Source organism: Stegodyphus dumicola, chromosome X1 (assembly GCF_044657685.1).
Source record: "Stegodyphus dumicola isolate Sdum_Otavi_A_Nest chromosome X1, ASM4465768v1".
NCBI classification, from domain to species: Eukaryota; Metazoa; Arthropoda; class Arachnida; order Araneae; family Eresidae; genus Stegodyphus; species Stegodyphus dumicola.
In genome coordinates, this window is record NC_140780.1 from 220,413,362 (window position 1) to 220,432,796 (window position 19,435).

A 19,435-nucleotide genomic window follows, 5' to 3' on the forward strand; every position below is an offset into this window, starting at 1 on the left:
ATAATTCTAAGCTAAAATTTATTTTGAAGCTTACATATCTTTAATTTTTTATCGAATAAATTGTAAGCTCAAATAAAATGTTTTAAGTTCAACACAGTAATAATATTTAGAAAACAATACCATATTTCAAGTTTTGAAATATTAAATTTGTAAAATTGCTATGAAATTTATTTATACCTATTTTGCCTTTTCTCTTTTGAAATTCACTGATGAATATATAAATAAGATGAAATACACTACAAGTAAAAGTGTACGAGTCTAAATAAAGAATTTAAAAATCTTTTTGAAATAGTTATAAAAAGATAACCAGTTTTCTTGAAACTGCAGAATAATTAGACTTTCAGATGAAACTGTAGCTGTGCTTCCTCGCATAGGTTACTCAGTTTTCAGGAAATTAAAGATTCCTGAGATAATTTTAGTTCGAACCCGATTTCTGTCGTCTAATTCATTTATATGTAAATGTGAACACATCCATCATTTGTACAATGATAAATTAGTTGTTCAAAACGTGACTTTTACTTTCGAAATAACAAAACATCTATTGCTTACAATGTTCAGTTCCATTGATTAAATGTGTTGATACAAAATTCAAATTTTTAAAGATGCATGAATAACAATATAAAAAAAGGTCTTTATGAGCTTTATTTATTTTTTCTTTTCAAAGCTGACGTATATCTGATTAAATGCTGTAAATGAAAATCCTTTAAATTTAATTTTTTATCTCTCGGACAGAAAGGAGCGAATTTTTTATGTTTCTTTTCAGCCGCGTTTAAGGAAAATTAACTCACCATTTTACCTAATTGGTTTCGAGATTCCTTTTTTGTGATTTATTAATAGCATTCTCATCTTTTTAATCAAAGCATGCTTATAGTAAAATAAAGGCATCATGTAAAGAAATTCATGTTTTTGAAATTTGCTATTATTCTAGTATTCAAAAGCATATACTTATTGAATGGATATTACTTTAAAGAGCACGAAGATGAATTCGAGAACCTGGTCAAAAAGTTTGCTGTTTTGAAACTTTTTCAAAAGCATAAACATAATTATAGTCTACTGGGTGTTAAGAAATCGTGACTATTATCCAACGTTAGTTCAATTATGAATTTAAAATCAAGTATTTGAGTTTTATAATGGTAAAATTAAAAGTAGTGGATTTAAGATATTTTTAACTAATTCCAACTTGTCAGATTGACAGATAATTTTGCAAAGTTTATATTTTAGAATTTATTTTCCAACTTTAACATTATTTTATTCTCAGCCCTTTTACCCTGCATGTATCTTTAATATTGCGTAATGTGTTAGAAGATTATTATTAACATAAGAAGGGTATACATATTTTCACAAGGTTAATTTATTTATTTATAAAATCCAAATTGTTTCATATCATTAAATGTCAGGTTAGAGAAAAGCGCTTGTGTACTTAAGTTTTTTTTTTTATTTAATCAAATCAGTCCAAGTTAAACCAAAAATTATATAACGAAAACCAAGAAAGTTAACATAACCAAGTTAATAAAATAAATAACTTGGTTAATTACATAGCCAATTTAAACCAAAAAATACACGATTTGATTCAAATTACCTTTCTATCAAATCACGTGTTTTATTTGAGATATTTCGTTTAGAACGGCTTTAATTTGAAGCTTAAGACTATACAGTAGTGGTAAGCAAGAATATCATTTGCGAAATAAGTTAATTCGTGCTTTTATGTCATATATTCGTAATAACCTGAGTATTTGTTTCGAACATAGGTACTGAGCTGCAACTTATCTGTATTTTAGCAAGGTGTAATATTAATGTTTTATTTTTCTTGTTCGATTAATGTGTACCGTACGTAGCGATACCAAGTCATGAACTATTTAAAATACGGCAAAATTCATACGGTATGCTAAAAGAATTGAAAGAAATACTAATTTCATAATCTCAATAATTTATTTATTTGCTTGTTTAATTCACAAAAGAATATTTTGAGTATTACAGGAATTATCAAAGTACTTATTAAAATGTCACCATATTATTATGCTGAATAAGGAAAATATTCTTGTTATTCAGTAATTATTGTTTCCATAATAAGGCTGATACCGAATTTTATTCAGACCTCCTTCAGTTGTTTTTCCAAACAACTGAGACCATTTTTCCGTAAGAAATGATTTTGGATAATTTGGATTAATCTTTGCTATTGTCATCTTGCCTAAATCTCCACTGGACCAAGGGCCTATATCCAGACCTTCTGACAGATTGGCAGCGTTATCAATAGCCATATGATCAATTTCTTCTTCTGGAACACTTCGCTTTCTGTTGTAGTTAAAGCAGCATGCGCGAAACATTGCGGTTCCACAAGCATTAGCGCATTCCGGGCCACATGCATTACATGCCATGGAGACAACATGGGCTGGAGGAAGAAGGGTCAAAAGCATCAACATGGAGAACAGATAAATGCCTGTAAAAGTTAATATATATTAATTATTTGCTACATAACTTCAGATAGCATTTTAGAAGAAATATATTTCTCTATGACTAGTTTTGGTCAATTACGATTTATTACATATTAAATGTTAAATTATAAGTAGATGATATTATGAACAGTACGATTAAAATCGACAAGCTGACTGAAGATGCGTCAAGTGAAATATTTGTAATTAGTTCTGTCAACTGTCATGGGTACAATTTGACAGAAGTGTTTTGCAAAAAATTTCAAAAGTTCTAATTTCATTTGATAACTAAACTTCATATTTGGCTTCATCGAATCGAAAATTAAGAGGAATAAATTTTAGTTTTATGTATGTGATGGTAAAAGCGTAATCTAAGCTAAAGCACTTTTACATTGTGAAGGAAGATGGATTTTCTATGATCCTTCTTACAAATCTTACCGTGATGAGTAACATATGCGTTAGGCGTCTTGATGTTGATAACTTACAAAAATTCAGATACTGATTAGAATAGCTACAGGACGGAGGATAACTTTAATGTAATTCTCTCTCAGTTCTCATTGAGTATTCAAAATATGCAATTGTAGGAGTACAAACGTATTAAAATTTTAAAAAATATTTAAATATTTATACTTTCAGCCAAGATTAATATCAAAAACAATAATTTAAATTTATGCCTATTAAAAAGATAAAAGAAGTTTTTAAAATTTAACTAAAAAATATCATTATTGTAATATTTATTTTCAAACGGTTTTCCGAAAAGACCACAATTTTTCAAACAGACAGCAATTGTGTATCAAAATGCTAGTTTGATGGAAGGATTTAAAATATGTTAAAGTCCTCGGAAAGTGTACCTTAATTGTAAACATTTCATTTAATAAAACTGTTTCATTAGTATCGATATTGTTTTTTCTCAATCATCTTTATTTGGTGACCCGCTGAACACAAAAGACACCGAAAACAGATGAAATTGGAGATTTAGAAAATACATCGCTTGAACTAAACCAAGTAATCATTACTTGATTCTCCTTCGTAGATCGATAAACCTTAAATCCGTTTTTTTTTCGTAGAAGTACAATTCAAAATTTCGGGAATAAAAGCTGAATAAACGAATTATTTGGTTTCAGAATTGAAGCCTAAATACGTAGAAAACACGTGGGAGATAGTCAGTACCGACAGCGACAAAAAATTTACAAATGCTAAAGATAGATTTTTAAATCTATCGAAAGTCAAAGTGTCCGAATAAAGAAATTAATTACCTGCATTAATCTGGGAAACATGAAATCCAGCCAACTGTTGCAAACGTTAATATCCGTTGCTCCAACTAACGTATCAGCAAATCTGATTAAAACCTTGTGGCTTGAAAAATTACCAGAAATAATGAAAAACATACTGTTAGTAAACGAAGAAGATATTTTTAAAACTTGCTATAATGGCATATAAAATCAACGATATGAATCCACGCACAGAAATATTTGTTGTGCGTATGCCCACAAAAGCAACTGTCCAAATCAGCAAAGCAATACATGATGAATTGTTTAACAGAATTCAGTTAGGCGAAGTGTAATACCCTTCGTTCACGCTTACGGTGCCAGAGCACACTACAATGCTAATGGAAAATATTGTTATTTTCATTTAAATCTGGAAATGCAAACCAGAGAAATGTGAAGCGCCATGTCAAATGAAAAAATAAATAAAAGAAAATCAGGAAAACTAAATGTTGCTGTAGATTTCGCGACAAGCTCTCCTGCAAACATAAAGGATTGTCGAAAATTTCATTTATTTATAAAAGATAAAAAAATTGAATTTGCAATTACTCGTTGATAATGAGGCCGATGTCTGAAACGTATGGAGTTGAAATTCTTAATCTTGACTTTGATTATGCAAAAGTAAGTAAAGGGATAATAGGAGCCGATGTTTTAAACAAATTTTCAGTTTACTTATTGACCTGAAAGGACATCAACTAAGCTGTGCATTAACAGTGACGTTTCTTCAATATTTTTAAATAACAGTATAAGCAAATTAAGTAAGCCAAATAAATATTCGAATCTGTTTTGTAAATACGAGTACATTGGTATGCTTAAGCCGAACTTTATTATCTCAGATACAAAGCACGATGTCAAATACTAAGAACTTAATTCATACCAGATAACGAAATAATTCCTACTTCTAACTCACAATGGACAAGTCCATTACATATGGTAATAATCATTACATATGGAAGGCTCATATCGTCCATGCGGGATGCCAGGAAGTTAAATTCCCAGATAGTGCCTGATAGATACCCAATGCCATGAATTGAAATTTTTCACCACAATTTAAAAGACACCTAATTTTTTCTAAAATTGATATCCTTAAAGCATATTATCAAATTCCAGTAGCAGAAAAGTATAAATGTAAGACTACGATAATTAACCCATTTGGCTTGTATTAAATTAACGTTATGAGTTTTGGTTTGAAAAATGTACCTTTAGCATTTCAAATATTCATCCATAAAATTTTTAGAGATTTAAATTTCACTTTTATTTAGATGATATATTGATCACATCACATAACAAAGAACACGTGAAACACCTGAATCTAGTTTTTGAACGAATAAACAAATATGGCTTTGACAAAGACAACTTTTGGGTATAGAATTATTTGGGTATTTGATTACACCCCTGAGGTTTTCATTCATTACCTCAAAAAGTAAAAGCTATATTGAATTACGTGTGTGTGTGTGATTATGGCAAAGCCTCGAGGGCTATCTGCCTAAGAGGAGGGATGCCTTCGTGGAGGACTTTCTAAGGGAAACTGGCTCGTATACACGTTACACATGGGGAAAACCACGAAAACGCCCATGCAGCCAGCCCGTTCGCGGGATTCGAACGTCGGACCGAACTACCAGTGTTCAGCGACTTTACCGCTCGGCCGCTGGTGAGCCCTATATTGAATTACGAAACACTCCAAATCATCCATGAACTACACTGGTGTGCAAAAATTAAGGACGAGACGGTTTTTTCAATATAACTTTGTACAAAAGCTTTCCAAATCAACACATTTAATACCGTAAGATCCCCAATACGTAAGGACATGAGTAATGTAAGCAACACTTACTAAAAGAGAAATCAGAGGGATAAAAAGAAGCTTTATTGAAAAAGTAGCATGGAGTGCAATGCAACTGAAGGCCGAAACATCCCTGTGATGGGTGTCCAGCAAGAAACATCCGGTCTTTAATAGGGTATATGATCTCCCCTGACTGCTAGGCAGGTTTCACAGCGTCTGCCCATGCTGAGAATGAGGGTGTCAAAGAGTTGTTGAGGCATGGCTGCCCATTCGTCTTGCAGCGCCAATCGAAGCTCCGGAATCGTTACTGGTGGTAAGGTACGAGCTGCCAAGCGTCTGCCTAGAAAATCCCATACATGCTCGATGGGATTGAGATCCGGAGATCGTGCCGGCCAATCCATACGTTCAATATCCTCACTCTCTAAGAGCTGTTTGGCAGCTACTGTGCGATGACATGGTGCTCTGTCGTCCATGAAAAGGAACTACGGACCCATAGCGCCTCTAAAAAGACGCACATATGGAAGAAGAATCTCGTTACAATAACAGGTCCCGTTGACTGAACCTGCGTCGAAGATGTGAAGGTCTGTACGAATACTAAGCATGATGCCTCCCCAAACGAGAACACCGCCACCTCCATACCTGTCCCTTTCAATGATGTTCGAGGGACGATTGCGGCTTCCCCGCTCTCTCCAGATGAGTATGCGATGAGAATCGCTATTCAGACTGAATCTGCTCTCATCTGTAAAGAGTACTCGTCCCCATTCATTGTCTCTCCAATTCTGTTGTTCCCGGCACCACAGAGAACGCCTTCTCCGATGGGCAGGCGTTAGAGGTACACACCGTACAGGGCGTCGTGCAAACAGACCACCACCTTGCAGTCTTCTGGCCACGGTAAAACGCGATATCGGTCGTCCAGTCGCCTGTGTCGTGTGTCTAGCGATTTCTCCCGCTGTCTGTCGCCTGTTTCTTCTGGCCTGTAAGGCAATATACCGGTCATCTGCGGGTGTGGTTCCTCGTGGACGACCACTACTAAACCCCCGGATAGCTGTTCCTGTAGTTTGAAATTGTCTCCAAAGTCGTGAAACGAAGCTGTGAGCAATTCCGAACTCTGCAGCCACACTTGTCACACTGCGGCCTTCCTCCAACTTCCCAATGATTCGACCTCGAGTAAAAGCATCCAGATGTCGTCTAATAGATTGATTATTCGCCATTTCTCGCTGAGGCAGCAACTCGGTGTGATTTTAACTGCTATACGGCGTGCAATCTCTTTGCCAGAAATACTGATCTTACACAGAGAACATGCTTTATACTACTCAGACACCCCCCATTACGTCTACCTGCATATCTGCGCATGTGCTACCGTACATCACCTTACTTAATCTCCTGAATGGTCTTTCTGTCCGCTCTGCCTCTTCGTTCAGCTGATATGCTAATTTTTCGACTTCGTCCTTAATTTTTGCACACCAGTGTAAGAACATTGCTTGGCATGATTAACGTTTATAGTCATTACTTAAAAGACGCTGCAAAATCTCAAGCCATTTTACATGACTACTTGAAAGGTTTAAAGAAAAACAGACAAAATAAAAATTCAATAAAGAGATGAAGCATTAAAGAAATTTTCAAAGTGTAAGCAAGATCTTGCTAATGCTTCATTGCTATCCTACCCAAATTCTGAATTACCTGTGGCATGGTTTATAGACGCTTTGGATTCGGCTCTTGGGTAAGGGTTACAGAATTACGGCACAAAGGATGGAAGGATTCTTTTCGAAAAAACTCAATACTTCACAGCAAAAGCATAGCATATATGATTGTGAATTGCTTGGAATTTACAAGTGAGTAAAACCTTTAAAATCTTTTAGAAGGAAGGAATTTTACCATATTTACCGATAACAAGCCTCTGCAGTACGCCTTTGAAAAAAACCAAAAAAAGCTTCACTGAGACCAACTTCATTAAAATTTAAACAATATCCGTTACCTCCAGGAAAAAGTTTATGGTATGACACATCAACCACGACATATACCGAAGAAATATCGAATGAAAGTATTTATTCACTTTCACGGATTTTTACACCCAGGAATAAAATCATCAGTAAAGCTTATGATGTCAAAATTCATTTGCAAAACATGAAAAGGGTATAGAAAAATGGGATGGAGGATGTATTTCCTGTCCAAAAAACAAAGTTTCTCGCAACATAAAATCAGTTTTTGGAAAATATCAAGAACCTACTGAAAGATTTCAAGAAATTCATATTGACATAATAAGGTCATTAGCCTCCATCAAATGGAAATGTTTATTGTCTGACTTGCATAGGTGGATTTACAAACTGTGTTGAATTAATTCCGTTAACTAACATACCGGCAGAAACCATCGCCAAAGTTTTCTACAACAACTGGATTACAAGATTTGGAACACTCTGTAAAATAATAACAGACTGTGGAACACAATTTTCATCCGAACTATTTAAAAATATGTCAGGAATCTGTTGTAGCAAGCTTAACAACAGCCTGCCATCTACGGTCCCAATGGCAAAATAGAACGACTTCATAGGTCAGTCAGAGGAGCATTAAAAGTTGTTAACAACCGAGCCTGGAGTGAAAATTTACCGACTGTCGTCTTAGAATTACGATCTGCAACATTTTAAAGCAGGTCATGATGCAAGTGTTAAATATTGCTTATAAGCCCAGATTCTGAAAAGGCATTTTCAGGTTCTTATAAATGTAAATATAAACGATTTCTTGCCAATTTAATAATTAAGACATTCATCCCCTATACCAAATTCAACTTCTACCTAATATTTATTTCCATTACATTTCATGTTATTAGTAAGCAAATTTAACAGTTCAAGAAAGTCACATTAAATTTGCATTTTATTGGATAGCTCTGTACCGACAGTAGCTCGGAAGATGGAATTTGAAGACGTACTTTTTTTCCCTCCGACCAATAACTATTCGGGACTGTATTCGGTTCAACATATTTTAAGTGCTGCCATATTGCAAAGACACTATCAGAAACAACATACCAAATTTAACACAGAGCACCCCATTTAACGCCATTGGACCAGTGACTTAACTACTATTATGCCTTTTTTATCGGAGATATTCCTCTGCCAAAATATAGATACCTGCAGTGACAGTTCAGGCAAAGTAATATATGACTGTATACACTTTACATAACAAAGAGTGAAAATATATTTGCATAAGAAATAATTGCATACCAATTAATGCAAATACAAGCAGAGCGCGTAGAATGTAAACATGGGCCAGTCAGTGAAGATACAAATAGATTTGCATAGGGCGTGGGTGTGTGGCAGTCTGTACAAGTACTTATACATTTACGTAGGAAATGAACAATAAGACCATTACATAGGAAGTGGTCTTAGAGCACGCCGGAAGCAGGAATTTAAGGGTTTTGTCCTTTATTACCATCCACCTCTCGCGGGGGTTTTAGGCTTGACAGATTTGATCCCGTAATCTGTAGTGTACGTGCCCCCGTGCGGCTAATGACATACGTATTTGAACTCAAACTCAAAGGCGTGAAAATCAGTCACCGTTCAGGATGGCCATCGTAAGCAAGGCAATTAAATGAGGTTATCTTAAATCTTGTTTTGACACACTTTCGTATTTGTAATATAATGAGCCTGAAAAGAAATCTTGAATCATCTAGATTTATTTCTGAAGGCCTGAAATTTAAATTTCAGGAACAGCAAAAAATCGGTCAGTAAAAAATGCTGACCTTTTCCTAAGGAAAAACTTGATTCATAACTGAAATTTATTTCATCTACAAGAAGAGTTCCTAAAAAGGAAAGCGCTGTAAAAAAATTTTTTTACTGGCGCATTTTTTGTAGGGAGACTAAAATATGATGTGTTTCTCATTAAAAAGTTTATGCATTTTAAAAAGAATTTCTTTTTTACAAAAAGAATTTCTTTTTTCTTTTTTTTGTAAAAAAGAAATTCTTTTTATTCTACAGATTTTGTATGTTTTAATCTTACTTTAAGGCGATTCGGACTGGCTTGTAAGGTGTTTCATCGCTTTCCTGTTTCCTAGTATAATTTAGTTAGGAATGATTAATCAGTATGAGCAGATTCGGGTTAAAATACTCGCCCACATTAAACATTCTTTTCTCTTTCCATAGCCACTTATCCTTAGCACATTTTTTACTAATTAAGTTGTAGAGACATTAGGATTTTTTGGAGGGCGTAGAGATGAAAAATTAGCAACCGCCTTCGCCGGGAATCGAACCACGGACCTCTGGAATACCGGTCCAGCGTGCAGAACCACTACACCACGAAGGACGCTAGAAAAGTGGGAGAAATACCTTATAAAATAACTCACAGTTTGAAATTTCTAATATCATCTTTGTTTATTTATTCTTACGTAAATCTTTATTTTTACACTGTTTCGCTAAAAATATCGTAATACCTTGAAACCGATCTAAAAGGATTTAAAGGTACACCGTATACTCTTCTGGTAAATATAACTGCTTGAAAATAATCTTTTAAAATTGTTATTTAACGGTAGCTTAGCTAATTATTCTAAATCATGCTAGAGTTATCTTGTGGGAAAAGGCTACCTTTGTGGAAGACTTCTTGAGGCAAATTAGTGTTCATATTTATGCGATTAACCATTCATGTGATAAGTATTCACATTAATCACGGGAAAAATCTCGAAAAATCCATGCAACCAGACTTCTTTTATCACTAAATGAATTAAATTTTTCTGTTTTCACTCTTAATTTTATTTTAGAAATTATAAAACTCATATTACATTTTCTGTTGTTATATTTCTTCGATCTACACTCGCTTTCTGCTTTTGATAATTGAAAAATTGCCTAGTAATAAGGAACTGAATTTTTTACTATGGTCGAATAAAGTGTTTTAATCCCAATTGATTCCGCTTTTGTATTGAAAATTTTAATTTTCCATACGTTTGGTTGAAGGTGTGTGGTTTCTGGATAAAAGTAAATAAAACTACGTATGCTGTGAGCCAGCCATTTTATTTCAAGATAATCATTAAATTTATACTGAAATAGAACGAACGAGTTCAGCCAAAACAGTAGCTTAGAAACTGTTGCTTAAGTTATTTATGTATTTTTGTAAATAAAAAGCAGTTTTAAGGAGTTTCTTTCTAGACTTACAAAGACTGTACCAGATAGATGCGTTCTACTATTAAATCACTGAAGTCAGTTCTATAATAATTATCATAAACATTTGCTGTGCTGTATTTCGTCCTGTTAGGAAATAATTTTGAGGTTTCATAGCTTTTCTTTCCAAACTACGTTAGCATTTTTCAGCCAAATATTAAAATGTTAATTGCTAAAGACTATGTAATATAAAAGAATCTTAAAATAAAATTGCTGGTGCAAACTGAATTAAATTTACATCGAAATGCTTCACTGAGTTGGATCCCATTCAGGGGTTTCAAGCAATTTATTACGTGTTAAGTTACGTTTCTGTACATACGTATTACTTTTATTACTGCCAGTGTTAGGAATAAATATGGTAATCCTGGACGTTTAAAATTACACCCTGATCATATTGGTGAATAAAGTTTCCAGTTACATATTCCTATATTTTGTGAACTATTTTGAAGATCAGTGATTCAAGATAGAATCGATGATTTATTCTCCAAACAAAATTTATAATCGTCGAACTCACTGTAATATTCAATTTTTACCTCTCGTCAAACTACATACGTAGATAAGGCAGGTAATTTTTTCGCTCCAAAAACTCGATAGTGAATGTTTAGTGAATAAACATAAATGAGAGTCCCCACTACACATTGTAACTATTTTTACAATAATATCTGTCTGTATGTGTGCAACGATTTTTTTGTCCACCATAGCTTTTATATCAAACTTCCAGTGATTTCTATTTCTCCTATTGAAGATTTCTGCATTCCTATGAAGAATTGATTAGATTTTGTATAAAGCTGGACAACCGAAAGTGGTGTATTACTTGAAGCCCATAAGAGTTTTTAATGAAAAACTTTTGAAACATAATCCACAAATTTTAAATTTTAGTATTTAAGACTTTTATATCAACGGGAACAGCATATTATTTTTAATAAAATTGATAAAACGGAAGTCATTTCTTACTTGAAGCTCTAAACTGATTTTCATGATTATGATGTAATCCAAAACTTTTCAAATTTAGTTTAGATTTTATACTCGGATCACTTAACACATTTTCGTGGAAAAAATATAGAATCACTGTAATAAGAGTTTAATCTAAAATAATGTAGCACATAGACATTATATTTATTTATATCAAGCCGTAGAAAAGTATGATTTTTATAACAGCATTTCATTTGAAGAGCTTTAAAACTCTTGTAAAGCAAGCGTATTACCAAACAAAATGCACTCGTTATTCCCTTGCTCTGTTAATGATGACGAAGTACAAGAGCAAATAGCAAATTCGGAAACACCTTGTAGAGCATTAGGTTATTTTGAAGCAGGTGTACATGAAAAATGAGCAATGTCCTCGCTGGGACTCTGACCTGGATATCTCGAGTACGCGCCGAGTGTGCTATCGTTACACCACGAAAGCATGCAGAAAGGAGGGTGAAAATACCTTATATACTCCCCCTTTTAAAGCACGACTGGGGATTAGGGGATCCAGTCGCCAAATTCTGGTTGTGAAGAATCATCATCCACTACTCCTTTTAGTTCGGGCGCCACTGCAGAGTCATTAGGTATTTTTGAAGCAGGAGACTCGAACCTGGACCTCTCAAATACGCGCCGAGTATACTACATTTATACCACGGAGGCATGCAGAAATGAGAGACAAAATACCTTATAACCTATTACTTTAATTCTTACAGAACAAAGAACGCTAGGCAGTCACTATTTAGCTGTAATTCCAAAAACTAACGAGCATTGTTTACTGATATTTAACTATCGCGGCGATATACTTGTTGATCAAAATAATATAAATTTGTTGATACTATAGAAATAACATAAAAGACAATTAAATTCTAATATTCTTTTCAGAGTATTGGTTTAAATATATTATAAACACTTAATTCTCTTTAACTGAAAATAAATTATACGTTATTCAACTGCTCATAAAATAAACTTTTAATTAAAAGAAATAATAAGATGCATATTTGATTACATTGATATAAAGTAAACCTGCTTTTACATATGGCCAAGTATGTCTAATAAAATATAATCCAAAATTTTGTATTACAGATATTTTCATTTATTGAAAGAACAAATTAGATTTTGTTTACAAACGATCAATCAGAAATGATACCTTATTTAAAGCTCGTTGCTATTTAAAACATGGAATTGGTGGGCAGTCATGTTCTGGCCACATCCGATGTTTTTCTGCTACTGTCAGTTTTCTTTCTACTAGTTCAGAAAACCAAACTATATTAAATTAAGATTTTGATCTCATCCAGAAAGAACGTTTTAAACCGATAAATGAAAACGTTACAATATTATCATCTTTTGACGAATTTTCTCTTTCCTCCCCGCGTGCCTTCAAGATGTAAATAGAAGCATGTTGGTATAGCACTGAAGTTCGAATCCCATTGCCGATTCTGCATGTTTTCCAGCTTTAAAAAAATTCTGAAATTTTCTACAAATTGCGACAGACTAAAATGTGATGAACGATACTTCGTCACCACCTGAATTTGGAGATAGAGCTCTTTTCCTCAGCTGCTTTATAAGTACATTGCTGGCCGTTAAAATTGCAACACCAGGAAGGAATGATCACGAAAGTCAAAATCACACGAAAGAAAGAAGAAGGGGGAATATGCAAATGCTTAGTATTTCAGCGCATTTAGATGACGCAGGAGGGAGAAACGACATCTGAAGCACTGCATAAAAGAAAAGTTGTGTAGTGGATTTGTCATTCGGAAAGTGAAGTTGTAAGGCTGGAGTGAAGTGAAGTAAGATTATCGTTTCGTAATATCGCCGGTCGCACTGGTCGACGTCCAATCACTGTCATACGAATATGGAATCAATGGATTGTTAAGAAACGTACTGAACGGCATGCAGGATCTCAGTGCCCTCCCATGACTAAAGCCAGAGAGGACGGACATATTGTGAGGTCAGCCCTGCAAAACCGTACGACTACATCATGGACCATTAGTCAGGAAATGGGCATGTTTGGAGCACGCCCAGCATCAGCTCGTGAGGTGCGTTGAGGTTTGCAGCAATGTGGACTATCAGCAGGGGGACCATTACTTCGGCTTCCTTTGATAATATAACATAGAGAGAGACGGAGAACGACGACAAAGCTGCGTACAGGAGTGGCACAATGTCGCTTTTCAAACGAGTCTCGGTTTTATGTGCAGCATTCTAATGGCCGTATACGTGTCTGGAGCGTCCGAGGAGACCGCACGTCGCCTGCTTGCATTCGATATCGACATAGGGGCCATGCACCTGGTATGATGATTTGGGCAGCCGTTGGGTATACGACACGCACATCTCTAGTTCGGATCGACAGTATTTGAACGCAGATGCGTACATTTCTGACATCTTACGTCCAATGGTTGTGCCCTATCTTCGAGGCCCCCAAATGCCATGTTCCAACAAGATAATGCAAGACTACACGTCGTGTTCTGACCTTCGTCGATACACAGGGTATTCGAATGCTGCCCTGGCCTGCACTGTCTCCAGATCTGTCAGCCATTGAAAACATCTAGTCATGAGTTGCTGAGAGACTGGCTCGCCCCCCCCCATCTGCAGCAAATAGGATTGATGATATATGGCGTAGACTTGAACAGCATGTAGTGAGTTGCCCATTTCTACCATCCAAACCCAGTTTGACTCATGCCTAATGGGGTAAGGGTCGCTTTAGCTTCCAGGGGTGGCAGCTGTTTTTGCAATTTCGCACGCCTGTAAAACCTCCAAAATGATTACAAATTTAACCATTTTGTCTTCATGGCATATTATTTACGTGGAATAAATATCGTTTTTATATTTACTTTCCTTCATGGTGTTGCAATTTTAATGGCCAGCTGTGTCGAAGTGAATCTAAGGAATTTTCTTCTTTCTCGTCGCGTACTCTCATACAATAAATGGATTGGTCCACATAGCAATCGGAAGATGGAGAGTTTGAATCACGGTTAGGGCATCGCTGATTTTTCGTCAGCTTGATTTCGATTCATTCAGATTTCCCTTTAAAATCTAATTTGATTATAATAGTTAGGACCTAGTTATTTTTAAAAAATTAATTTTGCATAATTTGTATATTTAAATTTAATTTGATATATTTTGCATATTTTATTTGTATCTTAGTTCCCCTTCACTATTTTTTGAGTAGTGGAATCAATTTTAGGACGTCATACTCAGTATCATCTGTCATTCAGAAAGTTTTCTCAAAATCACCTCATCTTTTACAACGATAATTACAATAGTTCCTTTGTGCTACAACTCTGATATACGCCCTAATTTCACCAAATGTGGCGATATGTGTTCTGCGCTGGTTTTTGGCGCATTGTATTTTTATTGTTTTTGGCGCGATTGTTTTTGGTTTTTGGCATGATTGTATGGCAACCCTGTTGACGTTGAAAAATCTTTCGCTGGAGTTCGTTGGTTCCCGTCATGCTTTGTGTCTGAGAAGCTAGGGGGAAAGATTTAATGGTGAAAGTTGTTGAATTGAAGTCGGCATAAGGAAATATCGTCGTGGCCATCCTGTTGAGGGGAAATGGGTATTTGGAGGTGTAGAAAGAAGGTATGGGAGATTATTTTTAGTGGCTGTGCGTGATAGAAGTAGGGATTTGTGATTATTTGTTATTTTATTTATTTGTGAACCATAGTATGAATTTTCTGGATAGTGTGTCTGGCTGTCATATAAATACGATAGTGATTACGTGGCGGCATGTTAAAGGCGGTATGAAATTGGTATTTCTGCTGTTCGAAAAAGCATTAATGGTAAGTGCATTTTATTTTATTCTTGTTCTTATTTTGTAGAATGTTATGTTCATTGTTTTTTTAGTATGAATTTCTGTCGTTATTGTTGTTTTGTTGAATTGTTTGAAATTTATTTTAGTTATTTTGTTGATTAGTGCGTACTGTCTAAATTGTGCAACTCGTAGATGTTTTTTAAAGTTGAAACAGAACGCTGTGTACATGGTATTCTTTGAAATTTATTGTTGTTATGTTAATTTATTAAAGTGAGGTGTGCGTAGTTCGTAGATTCGTTTATTGCCTAAATTGTGCAATTCGTAGATTTTTTTAAAGTTTAAACAGGATGCTGTGTACATGGTATTCTTTGAAATTTATTGTTATGTTAATTTATTAAAGCGAGGTGTGCGTAGTTCGTAAATTCGTTTGTAGCCTAGATTGTGCCATTCGTAGATGTTAATTTATTAAAGCGAGGTGTGCGTAGTTCGTAAATTCGTTCGTAGCCTAGATTGTGCCATTCGTAGATGTTTTTTTAAGTTAAAACATATCGCTGTGTACATGGACCCTTGTCAAATAATTTTGGTTAGAAACTTCACGGTTTTGCTATCTAAATTTTTTGTTTTTGTTTCGGATTTTTAGCTTAAATTGTGTGTTCAAAACGTGGTTTTTGGAGACATTTTAGTCTTAAAGTTCGAAATGTAGACACAAAATTTAGATAGCAATATGGCAGCATGATTTGGCGAGAAATTTGGCCCCTTGAGGACGCATATCAGAGTAGTTCCGATTTTGTTTCAGCTGGTTATAAGAAAATTGAGTAGTTATAGGTTTTGTTGGATCTTTAATGAAAGATTTATGTGAGACTGAAAAGATTTGAACAACAATTAACAATGTATTAATACGAAATTTGTTATCAATTGATTGGAAAAGACATTCTTTGTAATAACAGACGAAAAGAAATTTTCCTGCTCTAATAAAAGTTTAAGTCATATATTTAGTTAATTCCCTCCCGCCGAAGCTGAACTTTCATAATTGTTGTAGTTTGAGAAAGACAATTATATGAACGAATTACAGAGTATCAACTGCAGACACAAAACAAAAGTTTCAAGGAATACTCTCTGCTTTTTTAATATTCCATTTGAAACTGCTGCGGTATGACAGATATTCGAACTAAAATAACTGCAATCTAATACATTTTGTTTTCCGCAGCAGTTTTCAAACAAAGAAACATTTAAGCAGCCACGTTTCTAATTCAGATAAGATATTTTTAAAATATGCAAGATCCAACGCTAGCGGACTTTTTAAACATAATCTTAGTATAAAGTGACTTGCTTTAGTAATTATCCGTCTTAGTAATCGCTGATATTGATTTTATATTGAACGACATGTTTGAGGGTCGTTGATTGGGCATATGCTTTCCGTCTCGCCCGAGATGGACAGCATTTTGAACATTTCACTCAAAGTATGGTATGACTCCCTTAATTATTTCATGTTTATAAATTTCTATAGTTTTGATCCTGGTATGAATGATCTGGTTTAGATTACCAACTTGCAGAAAATAAACGAATCTAAATAAAACAGTTTAAAATGATTTGGAGGCTTCTTGAAAGTGAAGGCGAGGGTCACGTGTCCCATTTTTCTTGTGGAAATCGGAGCCTGATCTCCAGAAGTTAAGATGTAGATAGTTTGTTTCTTACTTCAGATAATAACAATACTCCTAAAATTAAACACGTAGATGAAAGATACATTCATTATATTTTGTAAAAATTAGACTGCACTTTCGCAGTAGTCTTGGTAGAATTTGGAGTTATTTTCCTGTTTAAGATTTTGAGCTTTTCATATCAAATTTCGTTTAAAAACAAGAATTCGTTTGAATTTATTCATTACACCATCAACAGACTTAAGATTATAGTTTCATCCGGCAGCATACATCTCAGTTTCGTACCTCTTCCCTCATTTGCTAATTATGAACCATCACTTTTTAATTATGAAGATCATTTTTATGGTCATTTTGATGTATTGCAGTTCATAACTATTTTTGTTATCTGATTCGTTTTCACTAAAATGCAGAGTGAGCTCTCGAAAATGATCTCGCATGGTAATTTTAATTGAACAAAAACACGATTTATTATGCCCTTACTGACAGATATGATATTTCGCAACTGCTTAAAAAGACACAGGTATGTATTTCATTTCGTTATTTCAAAAGCATAAATCAGTTTCACAAAAATAAAATCTTTTCTTCCAAAAATAATGATAGAGTGGTTAAACATACAACTGGCCGCGGTTCTACATATAAATATCTCCAAGTTCAAGTCTAGAACCGATTTCGTTTTGAAATTTTACGTGCTACAAAATTGGTTAGTTTTAGTAAAATAATGTAATTTCACCTTCAAAGCTAAAATGGTTTAGAAGTTGTAAAGATAGAAGCATTTTCAGCGATCAACTTGAACGTTGCAGGGGTTTTAATTTAAATTTTGCCTTCACTCTTATTCACTATACAGCAGGGCTTCTTAAACTTTTTTCAATCGCGACCCCTTTTTATCATTGACACTTTTTTGGCAACCCCAGATATCAAATATAAATTAAAGATATAAAAATAAATATCCTCCCCGAAATAATTTACTTTTTTTGGTAAACGATATACATATAAAAGGAAGTAGTTTTAGGATTTATTTTAAGAAAGCAAACATTAGAGAAAATTCCAATGAGACAGATGTGCTCGTTTGCTGCTGAATAACAAATTAAATGTTGGTGTGATATTTGACACTGCTATCTTCAGCATGTTTCAACGTTGAACGACACATGGTTTTAATTAGAGCTGAAGAAGTAGTTTTATAAAAATAATTGGTGCTGAATGAGAGAAGAACATTTAATGCCATTTCATAAATAGTGAGAAATATAATTCTAACTCCGGTCCAAAATTCATCAAGGAGTTTTGCGAAATCTCAAGTTTTAGGTTTGAATTGCTAGATAGTTTTACAAATTCCTTTTGCTGTTTATGTAACGGTAATTAATCTCATTATTGTGAATAAGTATAGCTTCTTTAAAAGTCTTATGAATGCAGTTTCTTTAAATTCAATTATTGAGTTGAATTTTCGCGATCCCAAAACTTAGATTTGCGATCCTATTAGGGGTCGCGACCCATATTTTAAGACACCCTGCTATAGAGCACATTTTATTAACACATACAAAAGTATAATAAATTGGGTGACTTACCAACTGTTTGGTTGATCTGCCTATCTGCCATGACAAACCAGGAATTTCGAGAATGTGAGAAATCAAGAAGTCGGAGACGGTTTATATAACCACTATAATTCCCAGTGAAGAGGATTTAATGTAAGTAAACCTAAAATAAGTTTCTTCCTAATAATCTATGAAAAGCGACTAAGCTCCTTGCAAAATGCGCATAGGACGTCTACCCACGATGGGAAAAGTCCCGCCGGTGCAAAGATGATGCTATTGGCAGAAATTCTAAGGTTCGTTAGGACGATTATAAGCTTCCTAAGGCTGCTGGTCTATAGGGAATAACTTCCAGATGTAAGATGCTGTTTTTAGATGATAAGACTCACACAACTTTATACTACAATCCCCCAATGGGCCTTCTCTGCAAGAAAATACTATTTGACTGATAGAAGTATATATTATTAAAAGTATGAAACTTTTCTCTGGTGTAAAAAATTGTGAGCTATTAATTAATTAGTAAATAGAATCATCACGTTAATCATTCAGAACAGCTTCGAGCATTCTTTGAAAATAATACATTTGTCTTCCATGCTTTCAATACCGAGATACGAGAGTAACCGTGTAATTAATGTAAGTTACTGTATAATACCAATGCAGTATGCAGAAATTTCACAGCCTTATTCTGATTTTTCCACATCTTCAGCACGAATGCTCATAATTTAAGAGAAGAGAACTACAGTTTTACTATTGTGCAAAATTATTTAAAAATTTCAATAATAAATTCTGATTGTTCAGTAAAATATTTCGAACAGATTGGAAGAACGTTAAGTCCCTTATGTATAAAAACCTTACTTCGGGTACTCCTTGGAGAAACTTCCATTAAATGTACTGGCGAATAGAAAAAGTAAGCAAATAATGGTA

General features: G+C 34.3%; 1 protein-coding gene across 1 annotated transcript; it reads right to left on the reverse strand.

Moving 5' to 3' along the window:
- Positions 1 to 1,916: 1,916 nt before the first annotated feature.
- Positions 1,917 to 18,691, reverse strand: Trissin (trissin). The gene is made up of 2 exons (XM_035374897.2): positions 18,548 to 18,691; positions 1,917 to 2,437 (listed from the first exon to the last, which is right to left on the reverse strand). The coding sequence occupies exons 1-2, from the start codon at positions 18,576 to 18,578 to the stop codon at positions 2,046 to 2,048; spliced, it is 423 nt and encodes a 140-aa protein (XP_035230788.1). The 5' UTR covers positions 18,579 to 18,691; the 3' UTR covers positions 1,917 to 2,045.
- Between the last annotated feature and the right edge of the window lie 744 nt (positions 18,692 to 19,435).

Coding starts and splice junctions, on each gene's coding strand:
- Trissin (XM_035374897.2), bottom strand. CDS start 18,578: ATGGCAGATAGGCAGATCAACCAAACAGTTG. Junction 2,438..18,547: donor GCAGATCAACCAAACAGTTG/GTAAGTCACCCA, acceptor TAACTTTTACAG/GCATTTATCTGTTCTCCATG.